We start from the raw sequence: 14,089 nt of genomic DNA on the forward strand, positions 1-14,089 counted from the left end.
TGATTTCGTACCTTCCGGGCTCTAAAAATGTGAAGGCGGATGCTCTGTCTAGGAGTTTTGTGCCCGACTCTCCGGGTTTATCTGAGCCAGCGGGTATCCTCAAGGAAGGAGTCATTGTGTCTGCCATCTCCCCTGATTTGCGGCGGGTGCTGCAAAAATTTCAGGCGAATAAACCTGATCGTTGTCCAGCAGAGAAACTGTTCGTCCCTGATAGGTGGACTAATAAACTTATCTCTGAACTTCATTGTTCGGTGTTGGCTGGTCATCTTGGAATCTTTGGTACCAGAGAGTTAGTGGCTAGATCCTTCTGGTGGCCATCTCTGTCATGGGATGTGCGTGCTTTTGTGCAGTCCTGTGGGATTTGTGCTAGGGCTAAGCCCTGCTGTTCTCGTGCCAGTGGGTTGCTTTTGCCCTTGCCGGTCCCAAAGAGGCCTTGGACACATATTTCGATGGATTTCATTTCTGACCTTCCCATTTCTCAAAAGATGTCAGTCATTTGGGTGGTTTGTGATCGCTTTTCTAAAATGGTCCATCTGGTGCCCTTGGCTAAATTGCCTTCCTCCTCTGATTTGGTACCTTTGTTCTTTCAGCATGTGGTTCGGTTGCATGGCATTCCTGAGAATATTGTTTCTGACAGAGGTTCCCAGTTTGTTTCAAGGTTTTGGCGAGCCTTTTGTGGTAGTATGGGCATTGACCTATCCTTTTCCTCGGCTTTCCATCCTCAGACTAATGGCCAGACCGAACGAACCAATCAGACCTTGGAAACATATCTGAGATGTTTTGTTTCTGCAGACCAGGATGATTGGGTGTCCTTTTTGCCGTTGGCTGAGTTCGCCCTTAATAATCGGGCCAGCTCGGCTACCTTGGTTTCTCCATTTTTTTGCAATTCTGGGTTCCATCCTCGTTTCTCTTCAGGACAGGTTGAGTCTTCGGACTGTCCTGGTGTGGATTCTGTGGTGGATAGGTTGCAGCAGATCTGGACTCAGGTAGTGGACAATTTGATCTTGTCCCAGGAGAAAGCTCAACTTTTCGCTAATCGCAGACGCCGTGTGGGTCCCCGACTTCGTGTTGGGGATCTGGTTTGGTTATCTTCTCGTCATATTCCTATGAAGGTTTCCTCTCCTAAATTTAAACCTCGTTTTATTGGTCCGTATAGGATTTCTGAGGTTCTCAATCCTGTGTCTTTTCGTTTGACCCTCCCAGACTCCTTTTCCATACATAATGTATTCCATAGGTCGTTGTTGCGGAGATACGTGGCACCTATGGTTCCATCTGTTGAGCCTCCTGCCCCGGTTTTGGTGGAGGGGGAATTGGAGTATATTGTGGAGAAGATTTTGGATTCTCGTGTTTCTAGACGGAAACTCCAGTATCTGGTTAAATGGAAGGGTTATGCTCAGGAAGATAATTCCTGGGTTTTTGCCTCTGATGTTCATGCTTCCGATCTTGTTCGTGCCTTTCATGCGGCTCATCCTGGTCGGCCTGGGGGCTCTGGTGAGGGTTCGGTGACCCCTCCTCAAGGGGGGGGTACTGTTGTGAATTCTGTGGCTGAATTCACTCCTGTGGTCACAAGTGGTACTGCAGCTTCTGAGCTTCCTCCCTCAGGTGTTCTGGTGAGCTCGTTAACTGCTTCATTACTTAACTCCGCCTGATGCTGCTATCCTTGCTCCTTGTCAATGTTTCAGTGTTGGATCTGAGCTTCTCCTGATTGTTCCTGTGACCTGCTGCTCTGTATAGCTAAGTGCCTTTTGCTTTTTTGTTGCTTTTTTTCTGTCCAGCTTGTCTTTTGTTTTGCTGGAAGCTCTGAGACGCAAAGGGTGTACCGCCGTGCCGTTAGTTCGTGGGTGGGTTTTTTTTGCCCCCTTTGCGTGGTTTTGCTTTAGGGTTTTTTGTAGACTGCAAAGTTCGCTTTACTGTCCTCGCTCTGTCCTAGAATATCGGGCCCCACTTTGCTGAATCTATTTCATCCCTACGTTTTGTCTTTTCATCTTACTCACAGTCATTATATGTGGGGGGCTGCCTTTTCCTTTGGGGAATTTCTCTGGGGCAAGTCAGGCCTATTTTTCTATCTTCAGGCTAGCTAGTTTCTTAGGCTGTGCCGAGTTGCCTAGGTAGTTGTTAGGCGCAATCCACAGCCGCTTTTAGTTGTGTTTAGGATAGGATCAGGTGTGCAGTCTACAGAGTTTCCACGTCTCAGAGCTCGTTCTTGTATTTTTGGGTATTTGTCAGATCACTGTGTGCGCTCTGATCGCTAGCACACTGTGTTTCTGGATTGCCTTCATAACACCTGTCATTAGCAAACATAACAGTACACGCCTGCGCAAAGCAATCTTGCCTTGCGCAGGCGTGTACTATGGAGGACAGAGAATGAACTTCAATGCAATATTGCGGCCAGCATGCAGCCAGCGGGTAAGGAAAGGGTGAATCAAACACCTGAAAACTCCGCCCATATGACCCAAAACCAGTCCCGCCAAATTCAGGTGACAGGTTCCCTTTAAGCAGAGCACCACATGAAGCCTCCCACAACCCCACCTTAGGGCACGAGCATATCATTGACTCAAAACTGAAAATAAAGATTAACCAACAACCACAAGACGGATGTCATCAACCCAGGTATCATTTTATTCAGTATAACGGCGCCGACCTGACACTGTGTGTAGGTTACTGTGCACAATCCTGCTGACAGGTTCCATTTAAAGGAAGCTTGTTAGCTTGCCTGATATATCTGTTTTAATAACTGAATATATTCGTAATAAGGTAATTCTAAGCCATCTTTCCTTAGAAATCTGCAAGGTGTTGTCCCTCTGTTACTCCTCCTGAAAATGTATAACTAAAGCAACAATTGACTGTTACCATTGCCCTTGTCAAAGTAGTATGTGCTAATACACTCTGACGCTGTCCAGCCAGAGCAGGCCTTCTAACATACCGTAGGTAATGAAAATGCTGTTTTATTAATATATTTCAAAGAAGAATAACAGAGGAACAACACAATGCAGAAATCTAAGAAAAGATGCTGAATAATTAACTCTAGGGAAATAGAATATTTATTGTAAGATATGTCAGGAGAAACATGTAGAAAAACTATAACTTACATGAATATTTGTCTCCAAAAGTGCTTGTACTCTAAATAACAGGTTTTTCCAATTAATGCTTGATTTTGAAGATATGACTTCCTTTGGAGATGTTTTTGGTGGTAGCATCCACATTTTAATGAGTTCTCCAGCTCAGTCCTTATTCTTGGCATGCAATGCAGTTTGCCAAAACCTAACATGGTGCAGTATAAACATTGTTAAAGTGGTTGTCCAGTACTTGGAAAACCCCTTCTGAATCTCTATGTTGCCACCTAGTAAAATTACAACTATACTCGCCTCCAGTGTTGGCACTGTCTCTCCCAGAGTTTACGTGACATAATAATAATGTCATGCAATCCCAGCGCCCAATTAGTGCTGGCTTCAACTCTCCTTTCCTACGAATGTAATTGAAATCCAGAGGAATTGGGAGACCAGCCACAGCTCTCTTTTCCTCCGGATATCTGATTTGTGTGAATGAGAGGAGAGTGAAGGCAGTGCTCATTGGCTGCAGGGATCGTGTGACATAATGTCATGCGAGCCTCGGGAGAGCAGGTGCTGGCATTATTGCAACGGATGTGAGTATAGGTGTTGTTATTTTACAAGGGGGAATTGAGAAGGGGTTGTCTGAGTGAGAACGCCTTTAATGCTTTGTTTTGGTTGCAGGTTGCTAGTCTTCCCAAGGCCGCAAGTTTGCGATTTGCGTACATGTGTAGCATAGCTTCTCATCAGCTTCTCTAGCATACTTGCAAACATCTATTTTCTCATCCAATTCTCTCAATGTTCTGTTGAGAAAAGCTGATAAGAAGCAAGTTGACACATGACCTCAAGTATGCAAATCACAAACTTTCATTCACGTGATGACCGCTGAAACCAGCAACCAAAAATTTGCACTGGGCCCGACAACTTTTTTAGTCTCTCTGGGCCTGAAGGGCTAGTCATGTCATAAACATGTGGCTTCCCTGCCTGAGTTTTATAGCTGCTGTAAAAGCTTTATCTTGCAGAGGCATTTTCTTTCTCAGTGAAGTCATGTACAAGGTGTAATATTCCTCTGACACTAAAAATTCCAACAGCCTGTCTAGTCTCCTGTCTATCCAACAGCCTTAAACCAAGGCTGGAAGAGAAAAAGGGATCTGAGAAGAAGGACTCATGTGGATAAATTGGAAGAAAGGGGTTAACTGAGGCTGAATTGCAATTGAATTGGCATAATGAATAAAAAGGGAAAACGAAGCACTTGGAGACATGTAGGCTAAAAAGCAGAAAATCCGCAAAATTAATGAACATGCTGCTTTTTTTTACCGCGATGCGTTTTTTTCGCGGAAAAAAAACGCATCATGTGCACAAAAATTGCAGAATGCATTCTAAATGATAGGATGCATATGTCTGCAGTTTCTAATGCAGTTTTATCGCGTTTTTATCGTGAAAAAAATGCGAAAAAGCCTGAACGTGTGCACATACCCTCAATGTCGGCAGAGCTGAATAAAATATATATTTTATTTTTTAATCTCTCATTTCCATTGTGGAAATATTTATTCTAAACTTGTAAAGTTTTGATTCTAATTTATGCTATGACCAAGGGAATATTGCTTAGCAGAGATTCTTATCCGTGGACGTGTTTTTTCTCTTGCATGATGCTGACCAATCTTAAGTAAGAGGCATCATACAGGAGGAAATATAAGAGCCCAGCTTCCAAAAAAGTTCAGACCCAGCTTAGCCTGTCCCACACGTCCAGATAATTCTGGTACCGGAAAAATCGGTACCGGAATTATCCGTGTCCGTGTGTCCGTGTGCTCACGTAGCACATCAGTGTGGCACACGTGCGGCAGCCATGTGCCGCCCGTGTTCCAACTGAGGACCACACGGACCGTGCAGGAGTCAGCGCTACAGTTAAGCGTTGTCCCCTGCGTGCGGTGCTGAAGCCGGTATTTATCCCTTCTTCCCAGCAGCGTTCGCTGGAAAGAAGGAATGAATAATCTTTTTTTTTTCTTTTCCCTTAAAAGTAAAGTTTGTGCGTCCCCTCCCGCCTCCCATCCCCTGTGCGCCCCCTCCCCCCCGCTTGCCAGGAAATACTCACCGACACCCAGCTCCGGCGATGTCTCCTCTCAGTGCCGGCAGCAGGCCCTGTGTGAGCGGTCACGTGGTCCCGCTCATTACAGTGAGGAATATGCGCATATTCCTCACTGTAATGAGCGGGACCATGTGACCGCTCACACAGCACAGGCTGCAGCCGCTGAGAGGAGACATCGCTGGAGCTGGGTGTCGGTGAGTATTTCCTGGCAAGCGGGGGGGAGGGGGCGCACAGGGGATGGGAGGCGGGAGGGGACGCACAAACTTTATTTTTAAGGGAAAAGAAAAAAAAAAAATATTCATTCCTTCTTTCCAGCGAACGCTGCTGGGAAGAAGAGATGAATTCCGGCTTCAGCACCACACGCGCTGGGACAGCGCTTACAGTAGTGCTGTCTCCTGCATGGCACATGGACAGCATCCGTGTGCGGTACGTGTTTTACACGGACCCATTGACTTTAATGGGTCCGTGTGATCCGTGCGCTCCCACAAACACTGACATGTCTCCGTGTTTTCCAAACGGACACACGGTCCGTGAAAACACGCTGACATGTGCAGAGGCACATTGATTTTAATGTGTCTACGTGAGTCAGTGTCTCCGGTACATGAAGAAACTGTCACCTCACGTACCGGAGCCACTGACGTGTGAAACTGGCCTTCCTCTGTGTGATATGGAAATGGAATGACATGTAATCACACACAGCCATGCTGCTCTCCTCACTGATCTAAATTCTGGCGCATGTGTAGATTAGAGCAGAGATATGTGTCATTACAAACACCTCTTGCAGCTTCTATGTCAGGGTAGTTAATATAGGGGGAGGGGGAGTAGAACAGAGCTGTCATTTACCAGAGATTAATTGAATGCTTCAAGAGGATTTTGTAATGACATATATCTGTTCTACTCTCCCTTCCCCCACACTGAGTGCTATGAGATAAAAGTGACAAGAGGTGTTTGTAGTGACACATAGCTCTGCTCTACTCTACACAGTAGATGCCAGCAATGAGATCACACAGGAGAGCAGTGGTGTGTTGTCATTACATGTCTTTCCTTATGACACAGAGAAAGCAGGGTCTGAACTTGTCTGCGAAGCGGTTTTCTTTTTTTTCTCCCTGCATGACACCTTCTGCTTACGATTGGAAAGCATCATGCGGGAGAAAAAGCAACACTGAGAGATGGATCTCTGCCAAGAGCCAATTGCTCTAAATGGAAATTATAACTAAACTTCACTATTATTATTATTATTATTATTATTTATTGTTATAGCGCCATTTATTCCATGGCGCTTTACATGTGAGGAGGGGTATACATAATAAAAACAAGTACAATAATCTTAAACAATACAAGTCACAACTGGTACAGGAGGAGAGAGGACCCTGCCAGCGAAGGGTCACAATCTACAAGGGATGGGTGAGGATACAGTAGGTGAGGGGAGAGCTGGTCATACAGCGGTTTGGTCGATCGGTGGTTACTGCAGGTTGTAGGCTTGTCGGAAGAGGTGGGTCTCAAGGTTCTTTTTGAAGGTTTCGATGGTAGGCGGCGAGAGTCTGATGTGTTGTGGTAGAGGGTTCCAGAGTAGGGGTGATACGCGAGAGAAATCTTGTATACGATTGTAAGAAGAGGAGATAAGAGGGGAGTAGAGAAGGAGATCTTGTGAGGATCCGAGGTTGCGGGTAGGTAAGTACTGAGAGATGAGGTCACAGATGTATGGAGGAGACAGGTTGTGGATGGCTTTATACTGGAGTCTCTGGGCAATGGGGAGCCAGTGAAGGGATTGACAGTGGGGAGAGGCCGGGGAATAGCGGGGGGACAGGTGGATTAATATTTTTGCAACGGAGATAAGAAATTAAAAAATAAAAATTAGGTTATAAAGCCCTGCAGTTCCTATGTTTTTTAGATGCACAGAATTGCTGTATCGGAATATACGTAGCAGACAGGACCATATACTGTTCTTCATCCATTGCTTAATATTGGGCCTATATGTGTATTTAAATGGACAGATAATTGCTTTATTCTGGTAAACATTATGGCACTTTAGATAGTATATAAAGAAAGTTTAGATTTTCCTATGAAAAAATAAATGTTCATTTTCATAGATTTTTTATTTATTATTACTTTTGTCAGATTCAAGTTATTTCTGTGACCACTGTGGGTTTTTCGTCATTAAACGAGGGGTACCAACAATTTTGACCATGTGTGTAATTTTGGTTAATTAGCATAATCATTAGACTTTACATACTTTGAATTCCAACTATAGATGGTTTGTCAAACAACTCCAAAGCATGTCTGCCATCTTGTGGAAAAGAAGAACACCAACATACAACATTTATTGTGTAATTATATTAGCACACTTGTTCAGTTCATGTTCTCCACATAAGTTTTCCATTGATTTAACAAATATTTCTAACACTAACTCACATTTTACTCTTTTTTCATAAACAGAGCAGCGGGCCAGAGCAGATAACAGAGAGAGACGGTTCACCGGCTCGGTTTTCGCTGCACCTCCATTCCCTTCATATCCAGCAGCTCATACTATAAAGAGACGTGAAGTAAAGGAACAACAGCCTGTACCAGTAAGATCTTGTCTAATCATTATAGCAAAATATAATTATCAATCAATTTCATTTGGAAGCAAGAGACCACTACTGCACTGTTTGGGGTCACTGGACATATTGGGGACCTGATATTGCAGTTAAAAAAACCTAAATGAATTATAGGAAATGGTTTATGAAAAAGAATCTAGTGATGTGCGAATGTACTGAAATTCAAATTCAGCAGTTCTTTTCACTTTGGCCATAAAATTAGATTTGCATCAAATCATGTATTATTATAAGGTGTCACCAGACTATAGAACATAATAAACTAATGGTAAAAATAAAATAAAAATAAATAAATAAATAGAAATTATACTATATATATATATATATAGTCTGGTCATCTTCTAAAGTCTGGTCACTGATACGTTCTTCACTGGGCAATCTTCAGCATCTTCTGGCACCCGGCATTTTAAGTGTCTCTCGGTGCTCTGGTTCTCTGGTGCTTTCTGCTCTAACTAGGCAACAACATCATGACATAGCGGTTTAGTCAGTGCAGGAGATGCCGGGCGCCAGAACACACTGAAGATGGCCTAGTGAAGATTTCAGGTGAGTGCTAGGTGAGTATTATTATTTTTATTTTTTACTACTCTTTCCCAAGAACTATTGAAACCATCAAAATGACAGCTAGCCTCCATTTTGCTTGATTTACACAAATTAGATGTAAACAATTTTGATGCAAATTTGATTTGCCTCAAATTCATTTGCTTATCTTTAAAAGATACTTATAAGGGTTGACCTTGTTCAGAAAATCCCAGTCTCCAGCTGCAGTTTGATGCTAAAAAAAAAAGCAAACTGCGATTTACTCACCAGCACAGAGTCCACTATTGAGTTTGTGCCACCATTCACGCTGTTAACAGTGGGGCAGCCAATCAGGGAGCTCAACAGCTCTGCCCATGTAGATGCAACGCCCCACATAATGCTGCTGAGCTGAATGATTGGCTGCCGCATTGTCAATGTGACTCCATTAAAGCAGCCAATAACTGGCACACGAGCAGTGGCGGAAATGCCACGGAGAGTGAGTAAAGAGCGATTTGTTGTTTTATAACAAACTGATCCCAGGGACCGGGATTTTCCAAAGATACTTTAAATTTATTATGATCAACTTTGACATAAACAGAAAAAACTGATACACTGTGTTATGTCTAGTGTAAAGCCTAAGTGGCGGTTTATGACATATCAAAGTCTGCATTAGAATTAGGATAATGTATCGGAATTGTATAAAGATAATATGCTAAAAAAAACTTAGGGTATGCTTTAGCTATAATTAGTTTTAGAGTTTTAGATATATATTTATATATTTCGCAATGAAAGAGGCTGTCCAGGACTTAGAAATTGATGGCCTATCCTTAGGTTTGGTCATCAATATTAGATCGGTGGGAGTCCAACATAAGCAGGACCAGTAATCCGCTGTTATCAACTCCAGCATTGGCTGGATATAAATATTGGAAGAAGCTACACCAGTGAAATTGATGGCCTATCCTTAGGTTTGGTCATCAATATTAGATCAGTGGGAGTCCAACATAAGCAGGACCAGTAATCCGCTGTTATCAACTCCAGCATTGGCTGGATATAAATATTGGAAGAAGCTAGAACAGTGAAATTGATGGCCTATCCTTAGGTTTGGTCATCAATATTAGATCGGTGGGAGTCCAACATAAGCATGACCAATAATCCGCTGTTATCAACTCCAGCATTGGCTGGATATAAATATTGGAAGAAGCTAGAACAGTGAGTGCCAGGTATCTGCAACATAGTAACATAGTAACATAGTTAGTAAGGCCGAAAAAAGACATTTGTCCATCCAGTTCAGCCTATATTCCATTATAATAAATACCCAGATCTACGTCCTTCTACAGAACCTAATAATTGTATGATACAATATTGTTCTGCTCCAGGAAGACATCCAGGCCTCTCTTGAACCCCTCGACTGAGTTCGCCATCACCACCTCCTCAGGCAAGCAATTCCAGATTCTCACTGCCCTAACAGTAAAGAATCCTCTTCTATGTTGGTGGAAAAACCTTCTCTCCTCCAGACGCAAAGAATGCCCCCTTGTGCCCGTCACCTTCCTTGGTATAAACAGATCCTCAGCGAGATATTTGTATTGTCCCCTTATATACTTATACATGGTTATTAGATCGCCCCTCAGTCGTCTTTTTTCTAGACTAAATAATCCTAATTTCGCTAATCTATCTGGGTATTGTAGTTCTCCCATCCCCTTTATTAATTTTGTTGCCCTCCTTTGTACTCTCTCTATATGACGCTCTATAATGTCATTGTGGAGTCATATGCTGACCAACCTGATATTTTGAGTAGTTAAACAAAAAAAAAACGCACTTGATTTTATTGGTGTTTCAAGACTCTGTTGGTATCGATTCTAGACATATCTCAGTATAACGTACAGTGTGTACACCTGACAACCACCTAGTGTAACTTTTCAAATAGTCACCGAACATTTTGTTGAAGCCTTCCTACAATTATTTACATATCACTGATTCCTAATCATTTTGTTTTCCTTCATTTTATGCATGTTTTTTTACTTTTAAGTTGTAAAATTATTTTGTTACTTGATTTACCATACTTTTGTTACCATTTGTGCATGCTTTTAATGTTTCCCACATTTTATGTTCCTAGTTTAACAGAACCCGTCCGCCCTCCCCCACTGAATGTTGCCATTTGACCCCATGGAGTAGAAAGGTATTGGAATGATGAAGTGTCCTTCTGTCCTAGTCCTTCCTACTGGCCTCACTCTATCCCCCTTTATATTACCTCTCTCTGCTTCTGTAACCACTTATACTTCCTTACTAATCCTTCTTCACCTGATTAAATGAAAATGAAGCTCTGAAATGATACTCTAGTCAGGTATTTGAACATGTACCATTACCTAAAATGAAAATGTTTCGTTTTTTTACCAATTTGCCCCATCTCTCAACTGGGCTGAATAAAGAAATAATAATAAATAAAATAATAAATAAAATATAAGAAATAAAAAATGTTTGGATTATCCAATCTTTCAACTGGGATAAATAAAAAATAGAAACAAAAGAATGATATATGGGATGATCACAGAACCAAATATTTGAGTTTAACACCGTTAGGTTCTAAAGGACTTCCCTAAGAAATCTTACCGTATGCTTTAGCTCTGTCCTCTTTATCCAAAAATAAATTATGGGGCTTGTATATTTGTTGATTATCATAATATTATGTATTTAGTGTAAGTCTTCATGGTCTCACTTGTGGTTGATTGAAACAACCATGGTCATGGCTAAAAAGGACAGGTATGTACAAAGTAGGTTCTAAGTGTGCATGTTTTACTAGCAGCCATTAGTATAAGACCCTTTTCTGAAGATAATCTGCATCTTCTGAATCTATATGGAATATTTCTGGATTTCACATGCGGAGGCTTCTCAGTATTGGATGTTGGCTGCTTATGGACACAGTGATGCTAGTGATACTAGATGTCAGGTCACTACACACTTGTCCAATGATCCTTTGTAATTCGGGGAAGGAATCCGCAATGAATTCCAGTCTTTTGCCATTAGCGTGCAGCAAACTTTTCCCCATGTTACCTTGGAAACAAAGTCTTTTGTACTTGAAGTTTGCATGAGCTATTCATGTCTGCTGGGAATGGACATAAAGGCTGCAGTTGGAGGAGGATAAAGATGTAGGTCTTCCGGCAAAGTTAGCCTAAAATCACATTTTATGCGGTATTTATTTGTACGGCCTGGAAATATTATAGAGGTAAGTGTCAACATGGATTACTTAACTATCCCTTCATGTGGCCCCCTTTGTGAAAAGTTTGTTGGCCGTGATTACGAGAGACCATAAAAATGATAGTCGCCAAACAGAGAGAAGTCTTTGTCACGTGATGAAGATAAACAATGGAGAGTAATTACAATCTAAAGACAAGTCTTATGTTTCATTTTGATGCTTTTTGAACTTTACATAGAAATTAGACTTATGTACTATAAGCAAGAACCGAATTTGACTATTAGGAAACACAGGGATTAAGACAAAGTATTTTCTTGTTACATTTTGTTTGCTTCATATTTTTTATTCTATTTTGTGTTGTCTGTGTTTTGCTTTCCTATTATATCGATATGTACTCTTATGTTGCCTGCTGTGTTTTTAGTCCATGCATTGAATGTATAGTTTATTTTTTCCATAACATACATGTTTATTAATATTACTTATATATTATCTATTCAAATGGAAGGTATGATGTGATTTAAGAATCTGTAGTGACCTAAAACTAAATATATCATTGTATTTTTTTGGTGTAAAAAAAATATTTTTATATTCAGTTCCTTCACCCAAGGATGAATTCATTTTGGATAAAATTACCCTCACTAGCCTACATTAAGTAAAATCTGAGGCCAATTTACTGAAAAGGACAAATCCTAAAAACATCCCAGAAAAAAACAGCCATACTTATCAATATCTAGTGACAATACTAATACTGTACACTGCAGGATGCAGCAAGGGCCCTGGTACAAAATCAGTTAAAACAACCACTCACACACCTATCAATCATGGGATGATGGTTTGTCTAATATTGTAAATGCACACAGATAACGCTGGTATAGGGCGGCGGTCACACATACTGTATGTGTAGTGCACAGTGTGGCTTACCGCTTATTAGTGACACCCATGCCATTAGATCAGGCAGGCTGTCAAGCACCCTATAAGTACACCCCACAAGGACAGACATCCCAATTTCCCCCATCAACGCTACATGGATTGGCTATACTCTGCAAAAGATGAAAAAAAAAAGTGGTATCGGGTGATATTTTTGGCAAGAATGCATAAGCTAACAACCCGCATCATTATCTGGCAAGCTCATACATTAAAATTTAAAACAATTCACTGAAAAAGACATAAAATCGCCCCCCCCCAAAAAAAAAAAAAAAAAAAAAAATCACAGAAAAAAATCAAGTATACTTACACATACCTGGCTCCAATATTAATCCACTACTTGATGTAGCAGGCCCCAATGATAAAAGCCAGAAGCATCAAAGGTGAAGAATACGAATGAAACAGCGCACACACTTATCATTCATGGAGGGGGTGGTTGTCTAGTATTATAAATGCACACAGATAAGACTTATATAGGTTGCCAGTCACAGAGATATGTGTAGTGCACCATGTTGGCTTACTGATCACGCCCATAGTATTTGATCAAGCAGGCTTACCCAGCGCTCTATAAAGGCACTCAATAGGGTCTTTTATGATGGGAGCTTCCTGCATCCTACCGTGCACTAGTATTGCGACCAGGTATTGGTTAGTATGGCTGCTATTTTCTGTGATGTTTGTTAGAATACGCAGAGAGGGGAGCACCTAAGACGCAATGGTTGGGGGTAGATTTGTTATTGAGCATGGCTCCACTACCTCAACCACCAATGAAAATGTGAATAAAGAAAAGGGGAAACTGATTGTAAATGTAATCAGAAACTGGTTTAATTGACTCACTAACATGGCTTTGCTCTGAATTTATTAACTGTATCCATCTCTCTTTTGAAATAACAACTGTATTTGTTTGACAGGCCCATCCACCCCAGGACGAAGATGATATGGTTTTAGGAGAGAGGCCAAAAAATCCAATTCCTAATGTTCCATCTACACTGGATAAACAGACCAACTGGAACAAAGTTTTACCGCTCCCCACCCCCGAGGAGAAGATGAAGCAGGAGTCCCAAGTGATCACTTCTTGCATTATCCCCATCAATGTTTCCGGTAGAGTGCAATACGTTAAAGACTTTCGTAAATCTGTCCTACTTCTTAAACTGCCAATGGTAAACATTCAGTGCATGCTAGAATAGGGAGTACAGATAAGTACTGTTCGAAAGGAGTTTGGTACTGAAAGGCAGGCAACACTCATACAGAATTACTGAAGACAAAATAGGCTACATCTCCTTACAAAATCCTCCCATTAGTTCCAAAATACTGTACGTTATGGTAATAATTATGATTCTATAAGGTACAGCAGATATGGTGAAATTTACCATATGCCACCACTGTTTTATCGAATATTGTAGAGTGCAAATGAGTTCTTCTCTGGAAAGAAAGAAGCTGTCTCTCTAGTAGTAGAAGTAGCTGCTCTATAAATCAATGCCTGACCCTGTAACTAAGGCTATCCGCTTTGGTATAACTCTAGTTTGGTTAATATCCAAAGTCATGTTGCAAGGCTTGTAAAAGGGGTCTGATATGGACTAATAGAGTAGCTAAACGTCAGTACTTGCCAATATTACAGACACAGTTTACTTTCTTCCTGAAATTTATTTAGCATTTTCCCAGTGAGCATTGCCCGGCCTGTAAGACACGCTATGGCAGCTGGAAACCGTCCCACCCACCAAACTCTTGGATAGTT

General features: G+C 41.5%; 1 protein-coding gene across 2 annotated transcripts in view; it reads left to right on the plus strand.

Annotated features, from left to right (window-relative positions):
• NHS (NHS actin remodeling regulator) overlaps positions 1-14,089 on the plus strand; it is a 306,111-nt gene that overhangs the window by 273,462 nt on the left and 18,560 nt on the right. The window contains exons 3-5 of one of the 2 annotated variants that reach the window (XM_069757325.1): positions 7,570-7,700; positions 10,357-10,419; positions 13,266-13,455. In XM_069757325.1, the coding sequence (XP_069613426.1) occupies positions 7,570-7,700; positions 10,357-10,419; positions 13,266-13,455 (384 nt within the window). The remainder of the gene's footprint in view (positions 1-7,569; positions 7,701-10,356; positions 10,420-13,265; positions 13,456-14,089) is intronic. The other variant, XM_069757326.1, reaches the window with a different exon arrangement.

This window comes from Ranitomeya imitator, chromosome 3 (assembly GCF_032444005.1).
Source record: "Ranitomeya imitator isolate aRanImi1 chromosome 3, aRanImi1.pri, whole genome shotgun sequence".
In the NCBI taxonomy this organism is placed as follows: Eukaryota; Metazoa; Chordata; class Amphibia; order Anura; family Dendrobatidae; genus Ranitomeya; species Ranitomeya imitator.